Source organism: Quercus robur, chromosome 6, assembly GCF_932294415.1.
Source record: "Quercus robur chromosome 6, dhQueRobu3.1, whole genome shotgun sequence".
Lineage (NCBI taxonomy): Eukaryota > Viridiplantae > Streptophyta > Magnoliopsida > Fagales > Fagaceae > Quercus > Quercus robur.
Window position 1 is genome coordinate 44,174,310 of NC_065539.1, and position 22,188 is coordinate 44,196,497.

At 29.6% G+C, this 22,188-nt stretch overlaps 1 protein-coding gene across 1 annotated transcript; it reads left to right on the forward strand.

Moving 5' to 3' along the window:
- The first annotated feature begins 10,859 nt into the window (after nucleotides 1-10,859).
- LOC126688937 (chitinase-like protein 2) lies at nucleotides 10,860-13,500 on the forward strand. The gene is made up of 3 exons (XM_050383879.1): nucleotides 10,860-11,308; nucleotides 12,336-12,495; nucleotides 12,761-13,500. Exons 1-3 carry the CDS (start codon nucleotides 10,930-10,932, stop codon nucleotides 13,170-13,172), a joined length of 951 nt encoding a protein of 316 aa, XP_050239836.1. The 5' UTR covers nucleotides 10,860-10,929; the 3' UTR covers nucleotides 13,173-13,500.
- Nucleotides 13,501-22,188: the final 8,688 nt, after the last annotated feature.

Here is a 22,188-nt window from a genome sequence, read left to right on the forward strand (position 1 = left end):
ATGAGAACACTATTCCTCCATACAGTCTCAAAATCAATTAGTTTTTCCACTCTACAGTCTGGATGCAATTAGATAGGCCGGTGGACTACTCTATAGGTAGGATAACGAGGACTCCAGTTATCATGACGAGCATTGACCGAAGTTCCATTTCCCACTCGCCAACAAGTGCCCCTTTGTAATACCCCTTTGGCAGCCATAATACTTTTCCATACAAAGGAGCTATTGGGACGATCTGAGGGCTTCAGGAAGTGACAGCGAGGAAAATAGCGTGCTTCAAAACATCGATGAAGGAGCAATTCTGGGGCTTGCATCAACGGTTGGGGATAATACACAAAGTAATAATGGAAAAACAAAGTTAAGACAAAAGACAAATAGAAAATAGATAACTTGATGGCATAATATCGTTTTCTTTAGATAATATTTACCTCTCACACTATTGTTACTAAAGGGCTATCGCAAATTTGCCCCCAAGATACAATCAAGATGTTGAGTTCTACAGATAACAATTATGAAGAATGACCACATGATTTCTTGTGTTTCTCTTTAACTCACTATTTTGTGGAGTTAGTTATTTTTCAAGTGAACATAAACCTCTATTTATACCCACATGGTATATTTCATTAAAAGGCACGAATGAAGAGTTAAAATGTTTTATAAAACTGTTCACAATGCTTGAAACTTCTTTAAACTCTCTGAATAGTCACCAAAAAATTCTGTAGAGAATCTTATTTTAAGAATTTCAATCGGTCGAAAGTTCCTTTTGATCAATCGAGTGCTCTTTTCGATCGATCAAACAGGAATCGAATAGCGATCGATTCATCTAGAGACTCTAGGATTATTTTCTTACCATTTTGATCGATTGAAACTTTAGTTTCGAACGATCAAAAATGCTGTATTTCGAATTTTCACTTAGAAAATTCCAGAACTTGAATGTTCACTTTAACAACATTATGAAATAATATTCTCCAAACTTAAACATCATTATTACAATCTATCCATGTATATACCTTTATATACAATATCAACCTCCACACTTGATTTGCCAATATAGTTAAATTAAAAGCACGCAGGCCTCGGAATCCTATACCCCCTTCACATTTAGGTTGAGTGAGCTTTCCCTAGTTAAGCCAATGAATCTTCCTCTCACACCACACTTGTCTCCACCAAAATCTTGCACACGTAGCACTGAGTTCATCACATAGTTTTATTGGTAGCTGAAACATCCCCATTGTGTAAGTTGGAATGACTTGGACCATTACTTTAATAAGAATCTCTTGACAAGCTCTAGAGAGAAGTTTCTCTTTTCACCGTTGTAGTTTATTCCAAACTCTATCTTTGAGATTGAAAAAAAAATTGGTATTCTTATATTCTCATGATTCAACTCAAATTTTAATTTACTATATTAATTGATATAGTTGAAAAGATAAATTTTGAACTCGGAGTACGTGTTAGATTCAGAAGAGTCAAAACATCTATTTGAGTCAGATAAATTCTGAGTCTATTTGAGTCAGATAAATTCTGAACTCAGAATACGTGTTAGATTCAAAAAAGTCAAAACATCTATTTGAGTCAGCATAGTTATCCAAAATTCAATCCAATCTGATAACCCATTTAAATATCCTTTTTAGCATTACCATCATTTTGAACAGCACAATTGGAACATTCCTAAATAACTGTTATAGGCAATGTATAGCTAATAGTTTTATTTTTTTATTTTTTATTTATATTAAGTGCTTGACGAGACATAGAACAGAATCTAATAAAGTTTAAACTTTATTTTTGTTTTTGTTTTTGTGCACGGAGACATGATAATTGATAAGTGAGAAATTAATGAAATGACAATGAAGTATCAAAGAATAATGCATTCAGCTAACTACAACCAGTGAATTACATTTTTGTCAACAACGAAGAGTAATAATCAGTGAATTACAGTATATTAATCAGTGAGTATATATAATTATATATTACAGTCGAGGGTACGTGAGATTGTGGCTGGCGACTTGACAAGGAAAAAGATGTTCGAGTATTATGCATATAGTATAAGAAACATCATTTTCGTATCCACATATGGGGTGTGAAATCAATGTGCACTTTACAATTTACACGATAATAGTGGTATTGTACAATTTGACAAGACTGGTGATTAATCCATATTAGCATATATACCTTTTGTTTACCTAGCAAAAAAAATATATATATACCTTTTGTTTTGAGTGTAAATAACTTTCTCAAACTTTTTTTTTTTTCATTGATACTTTCTCAACCTTAATATTCTTCAATCAGATTTTCAATTTTAGTTGTCTACTATATTGGACTTTTTAGGCCGCTGATTAAATCGTGTCAGTCTTAGAATATTGCGTTTTAGCGTATACCGTATAGTAGTTTCTCAACCTAAGCTAATATCTATTCCGCCAAATTGTCAATTTGAATTGTGTAGCATATCTGGACTATAATATTTTCCATGTGTTGTTTCTTGTTTGTTTATGAAATTACGTAATCCTGAGGATGACATTGTATCGTGCTCTATCCTCAAAAGGTTAAAAGGATTACGAGGTTAAAAAGTAAAAATTATTAAAATCAAATGATCAAAGGCTTCATATTATAAACAACTAGTTTGTAACTTTATGCATATGTATGATGTAAGAACTGAAATTGTATTGGACCCAAAACCGGAGTGGGCTCAAATGCTAACGGCCCAAACAATAAATTTATAGAGCGTGGATAGAAGAACTAGATTTATCCCAAAAGAAAAACGATTAGACTTAATGATTCATGACGGTTTGACACAAATAAGATTATCAAATTTATCCTCGGAACAAACTAAGTTATTTGTTTCATATGGTTTTCTTCAAGACAGAAATTGTACAAGAGTTCCAATCCTCTCTCTCAGTGCATTCTTTCGGGTTATATGTTGCGATCTTGGTATCATCCTTACCACACACGTGTGGGTTAGATTTGGAGGATTCCTTCCTGTCCTATCCAGCACCTCCTCGAACCATCAACCAGTAGCTATAAGGCTGCTTGATCACTGTTCAGACATCATTTCCACATTAATGCAGTCAGAGAGTTGGTTGAAAGGCATTTAATGCGGAGGTAGCAACTTTTGAAGATATTTGTTTACATTTCTTTTCTAATCCCTGGTCCAATGTCCCATCCTTAGTTGTGGTGTAACTCTGAAGTAAATCTGTGATGGTATAACACTCAGATTTACCTTGGACACACATTGCTGAGAAGACTTTTGTCCTCGGACGCTTATTGGACCCATCTCACATTGTCTCTACTCCTTTCTTAACTTTATTCTCCTCATAGCCTTATTTGGGCCTTCTCGAATGGTCTAACGTCCTCGGATAGGGCCATAGGCCCAGTTAATACTGCTTTTAACAATACTTCCTAATTAATTGGCCCCCACATATAAATATAGTTAAAAGATATACATTAAACTGCATAATATAATTCTTATATATATAATTTAAATATTATTGATAGTCATTCTTATATATTTTTCTAAAAAATTCTTCTAAGAATATTATTAAGTAGAAAAGGTAAATTTTCAATTTTTCAAATTAAAATTTTTTTTTTTATGTTCATTAATTATAAATTCTTTAGTTTTTGTACGCAATAACTCACTTGGATGAATATTTATAATGTAGTCTCACATTTGACTCCAAAATTAAGAAATAAAACTTTCTAAAAATAAATAATTAAGGATATATGACGCAAAATTGAACTTCAATTGTAGAATCTAATTGGATTTTCTCTAAACTTTACCTATTAATATATATATATATATATATATATCAAAAAAGAAAATTACTTGCATTAAAATACCTAGCAGGCTACAAATGAAGACTACTCTTAATTCTAAAAGAAAATACAAGAGAGAAGAAGTTGAGTGTTTGTGTCATTTTCTTCAAATTTTAAAAGGGTTTAGTAATTAAGGATCTGGATTTGGGTCTAGATTTAAAAAATAAAAAATAAAAAATTTCCTCTCACACCCAACATGTTACAATTCCTAATTCTTACTTCCCCATAAATTTAGAGGCGTCCATGGGCTGCATGGGGTAAAGATTTTTGGTCTCTAGGGTCGGTCTAGAAAAGCAAGTACAAATTGTTAATCAAAGTTGGAAGTCTTAGAGGTTTTCTTATAACACATTAGGATGTTATACGGGAGTATGATATTGCCATAAATAAGCAGATCATTTTTTTTTTTTAGAATACTAAGTATTTTTAACACATACACACACATGGAGAGATGAAAGAAAGTTTTAAAGAAACTGACACTGTTATATATTCAAAATGATTTAACTCTTAAATAAGTAGATCATTGACTAATTGACTATTGTGGTTTTGTATTTTTTTTTTTTTTTTTATTTTAGAGAAACTACTAATTGACTATTGTGGTTTTGGAATATGATAAGTTGTTGTTATTTCAGGTTTAGTCTAATATATCTCATATATACTTTATATTAAAGTCTTTTTTTTTAGTTGTTGGTTATGGATGTAAACAATTAGGCCAAGAACAAAGTTTAGCTACAAAATTAGTTGTAACCTTAGGCTACAACCTTATTTAATAAAATAAACATTACTTCATATTTTGAAAATCTAACAGTTGAATTGCATATTTTTTACATTCTTAATATACATGTCAAATTTTGCGTTAATCGGATATTATTTACTATATAATCTATAAACTTATATTTTATGCATAATTTTAAATTACAAGAACTTGCAATTTAAACAATTTATTGATACATAACTATTGATTTTTAATTTTTTAAAAGTCTGACAAGCATTAAGGATATAAGAAGAAGATGTAATTCAATAGTGGATTTGTCAAAATTTACCATCAATAAAAAAAATATCGAGCAAGATTATAGCCTAAAACTACAATCAATTTTATAGTTAAACTTCCTCTTTAGGCCAAATAATTCTTACTTTCACTTTCTCACCTTCTATCTTCTAAGTCCTTTTATTTTCTTATTTATATATATATAAAAAATAGTCCTTTTATTTTCTTTCTTTATGTTCTAACAAGTATAATTATCTTGGCTTAAATTTCAAGGCAGTGGTAAAAAAACAGTAATTCAACGATACCTATCCTTCATACTTCACTGTCCAAAACAAAAACGTCCAGTCACCAGTGTTAAACTTAATTTGCACGGTATATGTGTGGTTCGTTATCTTCACGCGGAAGTAGGAAAAAAAATGTTCTAATAAAAAGTTAAAAAAGATTATGGTAAGTAGCAAATGGTACTTTCACAACTAACTTTAATTAAGACTTGTTTCAAAAAAAAAAAAAAAAAAGAAGAACTTTAATTAAGACTTTATTTATTATTGATAATTCGATAGTAATCAGAGACTCGAAGGTGTGAAGATTTGATTCTTCATTGAAAATACAAAAAAATGTTGACTAATTGAATTATAAAACTTTTAAGAACTTTTAATTCGCGCGATTATGTGAATAAATTTAACATGGTCCTAAGGGAAATAAATTTAAATTAACTTTTAATCCACTTATTTGTCCTATACAAAAAATTCATTTTTTTTAAAGTTTCAATTTATAGCGTTCGTTTTTTATAATAACTCTTTATTATCAGATTAAGACACCAATCAATTTTTGGTATAGGTAGAGATTAAATCTTCAGATTTCTCATTCTACCATTAAAGATTTTACCAGTTGAGCTAACAGAACCTATAAAAAATTAATTTATTTGTCAATTAAACCTTGTTTTCTAGCCAACCTCCTTAATATAGAACAAGAAAATATAATTGATGAAAAATTTCACTTTAAAGTTTAAACCCTATAATTTATGAATAACCTAAATTAATCCCTATAATTTTAAAAGTAACAATTTTTTTGTTTTGTTTTTTTTGTTGAAATGAAAGTAACAAATTAAACCTAAAGTAAAAATAAGTCTAACACCATTAATTGAACTGTCGTTCAAACTCACAAAAAAAGAAAAAAAAAAAAAGAAAAAAGAAAAAAGAAAGCGTAGGAAATCTGTCTTGAAACCAGTCAAACACTCAAAATCAATCACGCATTTCACAGCTCGGCTCCTCCACAAATTGCACACTCCTTTCTATGCCGACAAACTCTCTCTGTCAGTGTCTCTATTCTAGACTTCCTTTCCTTCACTTTTCTTTTTAAAATTTTTAATATAGACAATTCGTTTTACAGTAAATGGTGTTAGACCAATTTTGTGGGTTTAATTGGTTACTTTTTAAAAGTTTAGAATTTAATTGCTATTCTAGAGTTTAATTTGCACTAACCTCTAAACTATAGGATTTAACTTTAAAATGAAAATTTTCATAAAATAGAAAATGTTGTAAATTTATTAATTAGCTGTGTACCTAACATTACTCCAAACTCGATTGGTAAATCTGACTGACGTGTGGCAGCATGCAATGGAGTCCAAAATTCAAACGATTTATGTATAATGATAGTGACTTTATATGAAGGATCCATTAACGACAAAGGAGTTTGGGCCCACATTCACTGAGTCCCTGTTTATTTTTACGCTCCCCTGTAGAAACAAAGGAAAGCGAAATACCAACGAATTTTGCGGAGGCCCAAGAACCCAAAAAAACAAAACAAGATAAGACTACACGTTTCTCATCGTACTAAGATAAGACTTGACCTTTCTCTCCAAAAAAAAAAAAAAAAAAAAAACCCACTAGAACCTAACCTCTAACAATAATGAAGTTTGATAGTAAAGTCTTATCGTTTTTTTTTTTTTTTTTTAAAGAATTTATTGATGATTTGATTTGATAGTAAATAGTAATTATCTTGAAGCAGATTACATACAATCAAATCATATCATATTTATTAAAAAAAAATTGGGTCTAATAGCACATTAATTTACAAAAGTATGAGATGATTAATTTTTTTTTTTGGGTAATTGTTTATTTTGAGGGATCGAAATTTAGAGCTAGCGGTCACTTGAGGAACTGGGTATCACTTGGATACAACGTCTGGTGAGATGATTGTTGGTTTCAATTAGTTTATTTAGTAAATTATTTGATCGTTATTTGAATCACATCTATATAAAAAGTAGTATATTGATGTTTTTACCTAATAATAAAAAATTATTAATATAATAATAAAATGTACGAGATGGTTGGTAGGACTTAGGAGTAAGGTTGGAATCCTCAGCTGCATGCATGTATCACCAAAAAAAAGAAAAAAGAAAAGGTTTGATTGCTATTTGTAATGATAAGCTTTTTACGGGAAAAATTACAAGTTCGGTTATGCAACTTCTGTGATGAGAATATTGGTTGTTTCTTAAATTTTGTCAAGGAGTGTGGAAAATTTTAAATTGGAGAAAATTTATGTCTATCTTTCAGAAAGATAGACTCTTGGCATAACTACGACTTCTATAACCTAATTATTATTATTATTATTATTATATATTTTAATTTTATGATATGATATGAATTTATAAAAAATAAAATTGATACTGAAATATGACTAGAATTACATATGATGCAACAAAGATTGAGATTCGGAGCAGTAAATAATGCATCAGGGGCGATACTATTTAAGGAGTGAAATTATAAGTTAATTTCTTTTAACATTTTTCTCTTAGTTGTTGGAGTTAAAAAAGTTTTTTGATCTATGGATTGAAGGAAAAAGTTAACATCTTTACTATTATTTTCAATCATTGGATGAATTGTATCCGGTGTAATACTCGGTTAATGCACAGTACCACACTTCTTTTCATGCTAAAGTTTCTTCAAATAGTCCAAGGAATTGTTGGTTCGGCTCACTGCAGTTTGCAAATTGCACCTAGGGTTCGGTTTCATTTTCGAAAATTTTTTAAGAAAAATTGAAAAAATTGTCAAAATATTGAATTATTTTTTCGTTTTTCTATAAAAAGTTTACTAAAATGATTTACTAATGTATGTCTTAAGAGCACACTTTAGGAAATTCCGTGCACCTAGTTTCCAACTCAAACATAAAAAGACACAAATACAATATAAGAGGAATGTAATGATTAGGTCGGATACGATAAAATAAAAGTTATAATAGAATCGAGCTTAATAATTAGTGTGAATGATCTTTATGATGAGTCTTTCAAGAATAATTATTAAGATGAAAATCGTGTCTTCAATTCACAATTTCAATTAAAAAACAATTTTAGTTAAAAAACAAGTGTGTGTAATAGTGTGCAACAAATACCACCCAATAGACAATAAGTTATTTGTGGAATAAAGATTCGGTGCAAATGCAATGCCCCTTCCTCTCTCACAATTTTTTTTACCACTTTATTTAACTTTTAACCTTTTTATTTTTTATTTTAATTTAATGGTTGAGATTAAAAGTTTTTTTTTTTCAACTTTCAATCATCTTAGCCATTGAAAGCAATTACATATGGTGCAATATTCTTGGTGTGAATAGTTCTAGAATCACAAATTATTTTATAACTTTTTTGTCACAATTTTGATGTGATAGACTATGAATGGTAAGTCATTACTTCCACATAAACTTATTATTATTTTTTTTCACTAATCATACTCTATCACATTATAGTTGAGACAAAAAGAAATTGTGAAAAAATTTGTAAACCTAGACTCAATTCAGAGGAAATTTTTTCTTTAGTATTGCACCTAATCTCAGTTCATAGGAAATTAGCAAAAGACTAATATAGAAAGTTTGAACTATCATATCATTATTTTATTTTATTTTTTGGGGGTGGGGGGATTACTGATTTTGTAACCCACCTACTAAATGATATGAGTCTCACTGGCGCTAGTTACCAATCCTCTATGGCCCTACTAATTTAAGGGCTGAAGATACGAAAGGTCTCAAAGCACATGCCAAAATGGTTTATGTTGTTTTATAAAAAAAGAAAGTGACCGGCAACGTTTGTGGTGGTTGGTGGTTGGTGATGGAGCTACTGATAGCAATGGGTGAGGGTGGAGGATAAGCAGGGACGGAACTATGTTCAAGAAGAGGGGGGCTGTGGCCCCCCCCAAAATTTTTAAAAAATATTAAATAATAAGTATATATTTAAGATTTTAGAAAAGAAGTCCATGAAAAATTATATTTGCCTCTCTCAAGAAAATTATAGTTGACCCCCTCGACTTCAAATCCTAGTTTCGTCCCTGAGGATAAGCTTATGAGTTTTGGGTGAGGCCTAGAATGTTATGACCACACATTAAAGTGCAAAACACTTTATGCCCAAAGCACCTCTATTTTATAGTTAACTGAAAATTATTTTCAATTTCATAAGCAATTTCAATAACCCTAAGCACCTATAAATGCACTTTTTTTCTTTTTTTAAAAAATCAATATCTTCAAAATAAACGAAGTCTCAATCTTAAATTCTTTAGTACAACATTGTAAGATTATTATTTTTGGGTGAACTCAAATGTACGTGTTCGGATCTAAATTTTATAGTTTCAATCCCCTCTCCTTGGTCTCACTCCATCCAAATATACCATAGTATCTGAAATAGAATATTAGAATGTAGCAAAAGTGATAACATGTATAGAAAAATAAGAGGAAATTACATTTGGCACTAAAGGCCTATGTTTGTAGAAGAAACCGGGTAATGGTTATACTTTGACTCTAATGCCTTTTGTATCATAATAAACCTATTTGAATGGTATAAGTTTTGCGATAAATCAAGTTGTTACACTCATCTGATAACTAAATTGATAAAGAATTTTTATTTCTTTTTTGAAAAATCATTTAGATGTGAGAAATAACAAAAGATGACATAATAAAAGTGTTAGTGTACTTTTATACTTGAATCCATTTATTTCAATTATTGGCTGATGTTTATTTAATTTTTATTATTATTAAGCAGTGTTTTCTCTCAAATGGGTAGACAATTTTTTTTTCTTGATAAATAAGATAACATTATTAAGAGGAGGACGGTTCAAGCCCTAAAGAAGGCAAAGACAACAAAGGGAATCGCTCCAACAACATCTTTACAAAAAAAAATAATAGAAGGATGGAAGAGAAGGGATGAGTTCCCAAGTTGAGGGAAAAGAAGCTCAACAAACCAAAAGATGAGCCGACTCATTTGATGAGCTATAACAAGAATGGAAATTCACAAGGTTTAGATTAGTGTACTAAAAAGTTAGGATGTATATTTATGTCAGTTCATTATTTTTATTAAAAATTAGAATAGTGCACTAAAAAAGCTTAAACACTAGTGTTGGGAATTCTAAGCTTTAGTGAAAGTTGTTTTTAATTGGGAGGGGAGGGAGAAAAAGCTCAGCAAAAATGATTATTATTATTATTATTATTTTGGTTATGAGATCCGCTAAAATATGCTAAAAAGCCCCAAAAAGATGGTTTTTTTCCCCTTCCATATATGATTACCAGGGATTAGAATTACATTTTTTTTTTTTTGAGAAACGAATTACTTTATTTGTGACTCTAAAAAATAAGAATTACTTTATTTGCAATACAAATATAATGTAATCATACAGCATAATACAATATAATGGATTTGGGTTTTAATATATTTTTTTAACACTAACAAAAAATGACAAAATCATGAAACCCAACAAAAATTGTTAGGCCCAAACAGGTTTAAACAAACCAGTTCATTTCAGCCTAAAATAGAACCCCACCAGCATTTCACTTAGGCCTTCTACCCTCTTTTGGGCTGGAAGAAAGAGGGACTATTTTCCTTAAAAAAAAAAAACATGTATTTTTAATTTTTAAATGGGAGAAACATATTGATTAAAAGAAGAAGTCAGCTATCAAGTTTTTCTTCCCTTGCACTCCAAAGAAGAATAAAAATGAAGCAAAACCTCCTGCTACTCCAACTCTGAAAATCTGTTCCTCCTAATGAGTTGTACGTTCACTTTCTATCCCTTTCACCAACCTCTTTAAATGACACATATCTCTCCCCTCTCCTTCAATGTGCAGCACAACAACAAAGCATTCTCTAAGCAATTGGTATAGTCAAAATGGAGGCCAAATGGTGTATGCTCTTGACAATTGCATTGATGTTATTGCTTGTCAATGGTGATGATGAGGTTTCTGTAAAGCCAGTGGTGAAGATAGTGAAGGGCAAGAAGGTGTGTCAAAAGGGGTGGGAGTGTAAAAGGTTCTCCAAGTTTTGCTGTAATGAGACTATTTCTGACTACTTCCAGGCCTACCAGTTTGAGAACCTCTTTGCCAAGCGCAACACTCCTGTGGCACATGCAGTTGGATTCTGGGACTACCATTCTTTTATCACTGCTGCTGCTGAGCACCAGCCTGATGGCTTTGGTACCACCGGTGGGAAGAAGATGGCAATGAAAGAAGTTGCTGCTTTTCTAGGCCATGTTGGCAGCAAAACTTCCTGTGAGTTATAAATTCTCTGTTTTGTAATTTGGTCTTGTCTGATTGGTTTTATCAAAGGTGTTTTAAGAACTTATTTTCAATTGGGTTCTGGTTCCAATGGTTTTAATTGTGTGTTTGACAAAAATTAAAAAGCCAGTTTACTTTACTCTTCAACTTTTTTTTGCTATTATTTATAGGTCTCATGGCACTTTTTGGTATTATTTATGGGTCTCACTGTACTATTTTAGTTAATTTTTACCTTTGTCTACAGTACTTTCAGCAAAAAGTTTTCAGTTTCAGCAAAATAAGTGGATTCCAAACAGACAGTTCAATTTTACATGGATTTAAGCAAGTTTGACTGAAGTTTTCAGGAGAACTTAATTTTTATTGTAGGTTTTGAGGAAGTTGTGTTTCAATGAACTTAAATTGGGGTCATAATTCTTCTCTAATGTTTGGATAGATCTGTTTAGAATGGATAGCTGATTATATAGTTTGGGTTTATGTGTGTATTTGAATTAATAAATTAGACTGAAAATGAATACAACAAAGCCTTAGTCCCTTTGCTATTAATTATGGATCCTCCTCAAACCGACTTTGAATTATGCTCTCAACTCTTCTTAATCGATATGTTCTTTTTTATTACTTTTACTTATATATTTTTTAAACAGACTATGAAAGTCTTCTCTCAACTCTTCTTAACTGACAAAAATGTTAACATACCATGAAAAGTCGTATTTCCTGTTGTTCAGGGCAGATTAGGGAAGAGATTTTATGTTCTTGGGTCTCAAATGATGATAAATTGAATAATCAAATCTTTAGTTAGATCTTTATTACTACATTATTTGCGAATAAAGCATTAGGTGTTCTTGGACCATACATATTGATTTTGGCAGATTCTATTATCCTAAGACAGGATTGGCTTGGAATTACATGAACCTTCAGTGTTATTAATATCGCGCTGTTAATTTATGTTTGTTATATATTCAATGGGTCCTTTGCTCATTCTCTATGCAAGTAACAATGATTATGATGTCTGAAAAAATTTCAGGTGGATATGGAGTTGCCACTGGGGGACCTTTGGCCTGGGGTTTATGCTACAACAAGGAACTGAGCCCTGACTCTCTTTACTGTGATGAATACTACAAGCTCACTTATCCGTGCGCTCCTGGAGCTGCATATTATGGCCGTGGTGCCTTGCCTTTGTATTGGTAAGCACCTTTCTAGCCTCATCACCCCCTTCATCAAATCTCTGCATCTGAACAAGTTTTTTGTTTTACTTATAGCTGTGTAAGCCATAACCTCATTAAGTAGTAACTTCTACACAATATTTTGTTTTGTGCAAAAGAAACCTCAAAATAAGATTATTTTGTTGCATAATTCAAATGAATATCAAAGAAGCTATGTGTTCTTCAAGTGATTTCATTACTTGTCAATCCTAATGATTTTTTTTTTTTTGGTGGGTGCTACCACCAGGAACTACAACTATGCAAAAGCCGGGGAAGCCCTGAAGGTGGACTTGTTGAACCATCCAGAATACATAGAACAAAATGCTACCCTAGCTTTCCAAGCTGCAGTTTGGAGGTGGATGACTCCAGTCAAGAAAAACCAGCCTTCAGCACATGATGCCTTTGTTGGCAATTGGAAACCAACCAAGAATGACACATTGGCCAAAAGGGTTCCTGGTTTTGGCACCACCATGAATATACTCTATGGGGATAGTGTTTGTGGTCAGGGTGATAGTGATTCCATGAACAACATAGTCTCCCATTACCAATACTACCTTGATCTTATGGGTGTTGGCCGAGAAGAGGCAGGGCCTCATGAAGTCCTCACTTGTTCTGAGCAGCTTGCTTTCAACCCCTCATCTTCCTCCTCAACTTCTTGAGCTTTGAACTAATTAATCATGTTTGAAGGTAAAGAATTAATAAGGGATGGAAACTATAACGTTTTGAGAACAAGTACAATTGCCGAAGGAAGGGTTAAATCATGAAAACCCAATTGAACATACAGAATCTATTCATTTTTTTGTCTTTGTGTGAAGATGATCTGTCCTAGACAACTGAAGTCTATATCGATACGTGTCTTTGTGTAAATTTGAGGTTTCTTTTGTCTTCAAATATAAGTTGTTTTGTAACTATGGAATGTGGATGGTAAGAACCATTTTGTGGTTATATTTGGTGTCATTTATGAAATTTTAGAATATTTTACTTGTACTCTTATTTAAAGTCTCGTTTTTTTTTTTTTTTTTTTTTAACAAGATAAAATTCCTACTCTAATATAATCTAATCTAAGTGTATATATGTGTGAAGTTTCCTCCTGGAGATTTAAACCCCGACCCTTGTCTCCTACACCCCACAAACACTTATGTGGCTTACGTTTATTTTTATTTTATTTTATTTTATTTAAAAAATTACATTTTTCTATCTAAACTTTCGTTTCAATGTGTCCCAAGCTATCAATTTATTCTATTGACATACCAATTTGAGAAAATTATATCAATTTATCCCCTACCATCTAAATTGGGTGTTAAATAAGATGAAGATACTGATTTTTTATTGCAACAAATGCAGGTAAGTTTGCAATTACGCTTAATTTATATCTCATTTACCAGTTAACACCCAACTTATTCGGTAGTTTGCTCAATGATATAATTCTTTCAAAATTATGGTGTCAATCAAGCAAATTAATAGTTTGAGGAATCTATATATATAATAATAGGTGAAACTGAGAGAAACTCAAATTAAAATTTCAAATTAAAGTTCCAATTTTGAGTCATGTGTCCTAAATTATTTATTCTTAAAGAACTTTATTTCATAATTTTAGAATCAAATGTGGGACTACATCATAAATATTCATCTAAGTGAGTTATTAAGTACAAAAACCAAATAGTCTAGAATAAATGAATCGTATAAAAAAAAAAAAACAATTTACATTTGATACCTAATAATATCCTTACAAATTTTTTTAAAGAGTTAACAAAATATAAAAATGACTATCAATAGTATTTAAATTATATATATAGGAATTATATTATGCATCTTATTGTATATTTTTAAGTGTATCAATGCATATGCATGGCAAGCTAGTATTGTAAATGAGGAAAAAAGTTTAGGGTAAAAAAGTGTAATTAAAAAAAAAAAATTAGAACTCAATAGTTATATTGGAGAGGATTTGAATTTTGAAACCCTAAATATCTTTGTTAAATATACTAAAAGGTGCCAATTTGAGATATATGGCTCTTAGCCTATTTGTTATTTCATTCTCAAAAAAAGAAAAAAGCCTATTTGTTTTTGGATTGATTAGAAACAAATGCCTTCAACTATTTTTTTTTAGACCAATACGTAATACAAGGATTATTGCAATAATAAAAATTTTTGGTTGGTGATTAAATATTATCTCAATTTTAATAAATCATAATACTCGTTGTCATTGTCGAGTTTTCCCTTGCAAGAGGGAAATTAATTTTTATGGTCTTTGACAAGGAATTGGCACTTATATATCGTTTTAGAATGAAGATATTTAAATTGTCATGATGTCATCATAATCATATGTTCAAATAATGGATCTGGCTAATACCTTGCCCCAGAGCATACCAGAAAACTACTTCAAGGTTCTCTTCATTAACATGAATTTGGTTATGTTTTATAGGCAAAAATACAAACTGTACTTCTAAATTTGATCAAAATTCATTTTAGGTTTTTAATTTTGTTTTCGTTCTATTATGTCCTTCAAGTTTTAAGTTTATTCAATTAAGGCATTTTTTTCAACTTCCATTAATTTTTTTATAAAAAAAATTTGGAAAGTATTTTTCAATATTTAATTGGATTTTTTAATTTAAAATTTTTGTAAAAATTAAATAAAACCTTGGACACTTATTAATGGAAATAATTAACGGAAGTTGATAGAAATGCCTTAATTACATAAACTTGAAACTTATAGATCTAAAATCAGACACATCAGTCAATCTAAAGATGTGTAAATTTGCAAAGTTACTACAATAACAATGTAAATTTATACCGACACAATTCATTTTGCATTTATTTTTTTATTCTTTCTTTACGTACTCTAGAATGAAGGAAGAATGTAGATAATGGTTGTTGTGTGTGAAGAATGAAAAAGGCTAAAGTGCAAACTACATCCTTAAAGTTTAGGGGTGTTGGGATTTTACACTCTCAAGTTTCATAATTTAGATTTTACTCATTGAAATTTTATTCTGTTTGCATCAACAGTCCATCCGTCCATATTTTCTGCTCAGTACCATATAAGCTTGTCACTCGAATTTAGTATGGCCAAAAAATGACGCCACATCATTTTGTAGCCTAAATCTTTTTAAAAATGATATGACATAATAAAAATTACATAACATCATTTTATTGGATGAACTAAATATGTCTAGCATGCTTATGTGACACTTTACAGAAAATATGGACAACAGGGCTATTAATGCAAACATAATAGAATTTTAGGAGGTAAAATATAAATTTTGAAACATCAAAGCGTAAAATTCAAACAACTCCAAACTTTAAAGGAGTAGTTTGCAATTTAGCCCCAAAAAAAAAAAACAATTTAAAAAAAAATAAAGAAAAAATAACATTTTAATGAAATAGAGTTTATAATAGATAATTTGATATTATATTTTTAAAAAAATAATTATGTGAAATAGAAATAAAAGATTTTTATGATAAAATAAATATAAATTTTTGCACAAATTGTCAAATTGATGTAAATATTCCTATGGTCATGGATGGATCTATTTACTCCTTATTACTCTATGTTAGTAATGGATACACAAAAAGATAGAAGTTTTTTTACACAACTTGAACTCGTTGAGGTATGACTTTCACATCACCTATCATTGATGCAACATTTATTTTACATCAATCATATCATGGAAGCCTCCCTTGAGTATTTGTAAAATTATTTTGCTATTTTTAGGAAATTTTTAATGTAAATTTGTATATGGACATTGTGTTATTTGTTAGGGAAAGAAAAAGCTCTGTAGCATTGTTGGTCTAATTTTCTGTCTTGCTATTGTATAGACTTGTTCATTTCTTTAAATAAAATTCTACCGTTTATTTTTTAAAAGAAAAATCATATTGTGTCCACTTAACAATTGTTTTTCCCATTTCAAGACTTTTATTGCTGCTATGTTTCCTATAATTTCTCTTGGTAGTTGGTTCAGCATAGCAGAAAAGTCTGGCGCTAAACTGTAATATAAAAATGGTGTGGGTTTGTGCATGTGTATAAAGTATACTAAATCCGTTTTCAAGAAAAAAAAAAAGTACACTGAATCTCATAACATATATATTAAATTAAGAAAAATGTTACGTGAACAATATTTTATAATAAATTATAGGTTAAAATGCAAATTGTATCATCTAAGTTTGGTTGAATTTTATTTCAGTCTTTTACTTTATTTTCGTTTAATTAAGTTCTCTAAATTTTAAATTTATTCAATTTAGGTCTTCTATCCAATTTTGTTAAAAATTTCCCTTAAAAAAATTACTTTTCACATGAAAAAAAAAAATTAATAAAAATATTTTTATAGATTTTTCATGTAAGAATTTGTTTTCAATTTTTTTATTAGTTAATTGCATACTTAATGACATTTTTTTTAATGAAATTCGACAAAATGCTTGAATTAAATAACTTTAAAATTCAGAAGACTCAATAAAGTTAGAAAACTTAAATGAATTTTAGTCAAATTTAGAAGATGCACTTTACATTTTAGCCTAAATTATAAGTGGTTGGTGGTTACCAGTTGTTATTGGTGGGTAAAAAAAAATTTCAGCAATACATTAAATTTAAAACAGTAATAACTAATCATTTATAAATTTTTTTTTATTGAGAATCAAGATAATTATAACTTATGACGTCTGCTTTCGATAATAGAACTTATAACTTAGAATTTATTATGAAAATATTGTGAACCAATTCTCTTGGATTAAAGTCATAATTGTGATTAGCCTAAATTATAAGTGGTTGGTGGTTACCAGTTGTTATTGGTAGGAAAAAAAAAAATTTCAGCAATACATTTAAATTTAAACCAATAACAACTAACCATTTATAATTTTTTTTTTTTTGAGAATCAAGATAATTATAACTTATGACATCTACTTTCGATGATAGAACTTATAACTTAGAATTTATTATGAAAATATTGTGAACCAATTCTCTTGGATTAAAGTCATAATTGTGATTAGTCTCTCTTTTATTTTATATTTTATATTATTTTATTATTACAATGTCAGCAAGTCAGTTTCAGTCTTTCCTCACAATTCACAAATTTTGGAGCAATGTTAAAAAGTCAAATATTAGATGTGACTAACCAAACTTGCGTGCGTGAGTGACTAGGGTTGTAAACGAACTAAGCCGTTCATGAACAACTCGGGTTTGGCTCGATAAAAAACTCGTTCATATTTGTTTGTTTATAAACAAGCCAAACTTAAGCATTAGTTTTAGGCTTGTTTGATAAACGAACCGAGCCCATACGAAAAAAATTGTTTGTGAACAAGCTCGTGAACAATAGGTCTCAATAAAAATATGCCAAGTTTAGGTTCATTTATAGCTTGATATATGTTTACTAAATAAACTCATTATTATGACATTACACATATGTTTTAGAATGTTAATTTATAGCTTGTTTATTCATATATGTGTTTGGAATGTTAATTTATTTATATTTGTGAAGATTATAGTTGCATGGATGACAAATGTGGATGTAAAAATTGTATTTTGAACAATTACTTAAGCTATAGACAATGAATGATGAATTGAAGGATTTAATTATGTAAAGTTGTAATTTGAACAATTTTTAATCACGAGTAAAATTAGAAGCATGATAAAATGAGTATATTATTGTTTTTTGTTTACTTGATTTTTGGTGATATAAGCATTAGATGGTGCAATTTTTTTTGGATCCCAAACTAAAAAGCTTGATTTTTATTGACAAGCCAAGTTCAAACATACATTACTCAACAAAGTTTGGTTCGTTTACGGCCCTAACGTGACAAATCATAAATCACAAATTCTCGAAGCTAGATTCAGGATTTTCTATTAATGTACAGTGTAGCCAGTAGCTTGATTTACTTTCCTAGGCTAAATCATATATATATATATATATATATATTTTTGATGGAATAGGCTAAAAATCATTTTAATAGACGCAGTTGTTTTCACTTCGTTTAACCATAACTGGAGAAGGTGATACGGTTGTTTTCTACTAATGTACAGTAGCCAGTGGTTTTCACTTCATTTAATCATTTGTGTGATAGAGACTTCATTTAATCATTTTGAAAGGCCAATGGGCATATGATGCATATGAAACCAAATTGGCTACTTTTTTCTTTTCAAAAGAGAACTGTTATACCGTTTAACTAGTGTTCATGAAAAGAGAGGCTGATTGACACGATCACTTTTAATTCAATTAACGTGGATAATAGCCTTTTTTTTTTTTTTTTTTTTTTGGGTTGATGGGAGCTAATAGCTTTTTAAACTTTGAAGTGGATCACTAACTTTCATTGCGTTGAACTTGACCTTAAAAATAATTTATACTAGCCGCTAACATGTGCTATGTACGAGAATTTATCTATTTGTGAGGTAGACTAAAATAATTTTATAAAATCTTAAATTGATTAAGAAACTACACCATTGCATGATTTGTTCCTATATGACTTCAATTTGTGTTACAATTTGATGAAAAAGCCATTGTTTGAATGTGCAATAATTTACAAAAAATTTGTCAAATAGTTTCAAATATTGCAAAAAAATAACTCAAAAATTTAGATATTAAAACTTCTGAAAGACCAAAAAATATTAAAGAATTAGATAATTCACTGCTTAAAATTTTTTGAAACAAAACAAAATATATATGACTAAACAATAGAGAAATATAAGAGAAAAATGAGTTACATTCAAAAGAATAATCCATGGCTATAACTATTGAAAGGAATCAAAAGATTCAGAGCTTACAAATTATAGATAATATATATATATATATATATATATATGTGTGTGTGTGTGTGTGTGTGTGCGCGCGCGCGCACGTGAGTGACTACACAAATTCAGATATTAAAACTTCCAAAATACCAAAAAAGATATATAATTAAAGAATAAGTAATTGAAACAATTTAAAAAATATATGACTATTCAAAAGAGAAATATAAGAAAAAGAAAAAAAGTATATGAACTCATAAAGTAATAAGTTTTAAATTTTAACATACTTTCATATCATGAGATGAAGTAGAGACATATGCAATAGTAGCAACCATAAATTTCAATTATTGCAAGCTTTTTTTTTTTTTATTTTGTAAAAAATGGCTAAAGAGAGTTTGGTAGTTCATGTACGAAAATTACTTTTTAAAAAATATATGAAAAACCATAATATATATATATATATATATTTATATATATATATATATATATATGTATATATTAACAAAGTAGAGGAGAAAAAAATAACAGAAGAATATCTCATACCTTTGCTTAGCTTTAAAAAAATATATTGAGGTTTGCACTACTTTTATAGTGTTCGTGATTAACCTTGCAAATTTGGAGATAAATTATCAACGTTTGAGTATGAGTTTAAGTTGGACTTGTTAAAGAGATAGAGTTTCATTCTTAATTAAGTTTGGACTAAACAAAAATAATTTTGTTTTAAAAAAATGATAATGATGAGTTTGAATTTAAGTTGGACTTGTTAGAGAAATGGAGTTTCACTTCTTGTTAAATTTGGACTAAATAAAAATAATTTTATTTTAAAAAAAATGATAATGATGTGGCAAGTTCTAGAGAGGTCAATAAAAAGTCAAAGACTTCAGTTTATATATACATTAGCAAAATCCTATATATATATATATATATATATATAGATAACCAGATGCGAATTGATTAGATAGAACCCAATTTGCTTTCTTTTTTTAATTTTTTGAAGTGATTATGGAAAAATAGAAAAGTAGATGAAATTTTTTTAGGGGTATTACAAATGGCAACCGAACATGTTAAAAAAATAATCATAGAAATTGTATCCCCATAGCCCACAATAGTCAAAAGTTTGATAGTGACGATGACCAATTACAATGGACTTCGTTTTTAAATCGTCGAGAAAATTGGTTCCAATTGGTTCTCTTTGTTTAGTTAAAAAAAGAAAATCATAGAAATTGTATCCCCATAGCCCGCAATAGTCAAAAGTTTGATAGTGATGATGACCAATTACAATGGACTTCGTTTTTAAATCGTCGAGAAAATTGGTTCCAATTGGTTCTCTTTGTTTAGTTTTCTCCTTCCCCCCCCACCCCACTAAATAACACAAGTTTTGATTGAACAGCAACAGAGAGGTATGGTTTACCTCATTAGGCATTTACTTTGTTAATAAAATATATATATATATATATATAATCGAAAGAATTAAATCAAATTAAAAAAATAAAAATAAAAATGTTGATGTGGAAAATTGTGGAGGGCTCAATCAAAAGTTAAAGGTTTTGGTTATATATATATATATATATATATATAAAAGTAAAATACTAGAGTTAACCATAGTTAAAAAAAGTTTGAATAAAAAGAAAGAGGGTTGTAATAAATTAATGGACAACTTAAAATTTAATCATTTTATTATGAATAAATAAAATACTGCTTGTATGCAAACAATACACTGTTCATTTAACTACTTAAATTGGGATATGGTTTTTCTATAAAACTAATGATACAATATTTTTAACAATTATTGATTTGGATGGTTCTAAATGGCGCATAATAAAAACAATGTTAATGGTAAGTTTATGTAAAAATGATGGTATTTCAATTACAACTTACTACCTTAATAAGCTTATTTATCTATATAAGTCCAAATTTGATAAGAATGTGGTATAAAACCCATATTTTACACTATTCAATATCAGTTTGGCACATCAAACTTTTAAAAGTAAGAGTTTAGATGCTACCACACATGATTGTATTCTCAAACGCTTTCATCTAATTAAATAACTCATAAATTAAAAACTAAAACCCAGAGTTCTTCCCGTATATGTCGTCCAGCCTAGAAGTCGTTAGTTAGTGTCATTGAACCCATATTCCAACTCTGAAACCACCGACCTCAAACTTTCCTTTAGAAGATCAAATTCTTGCATAACCCAACTAGGTATTTTGAATTTTGAATTGGGTACTGATATTTTTGATGCCAAGTTCAACTACGTAAATTTGATGTCAAAGTTGAAGCCCCCAATGATCAATATTTGAATATTAATTTCACCAACTCTAGTGGTATCGGGACTATCTATTAAGTTTGACCGGATTTGACCAACTTAAACTAAACTTTGACCGCGCCTTTCTCTAATTTGACCGTTTGATTGTGACCATAATTTACCAAAACTAACTTTTCATTACACTCTTTAGATCCAACGGTTAGATTTCAAATCTAAGTCTGGCGTGTGATAGACATGTGTTGTGTACCTGTATGGTTATATTTTCTCAATCTGATCATCCAATTAGTCTCAAATTTCACCAACACTAATATGTCACCATACTTTTCAATCCCAATGATCAAGATTTGAATATTATTTTCACCAAGTCCAGTGGTCTCGGGACCATCTATTAAGTTTGACTGGGTTTAACCAACTGTGACTAAACTTTGACCATGCCTTTCTTTAAATCCAACCGTTTAATTGTGACCATAATTTATCAGAATTAAACTTTCATTACACTCTTCAAATCCAACTGTTAGATTTCAAATCTAAGTATGGCACATGATGGACATGTGTTGTATATCTATATGACTATGTTCTCTCAATCTGACCATCCAATTGGTCTCAAATTTTACCAACACCAATATGTCACCATATTCTTCAATCCTAATGATCAAGATTTGAATATGAATTTCACCAAGTCTAGTAGTATTGGGACCA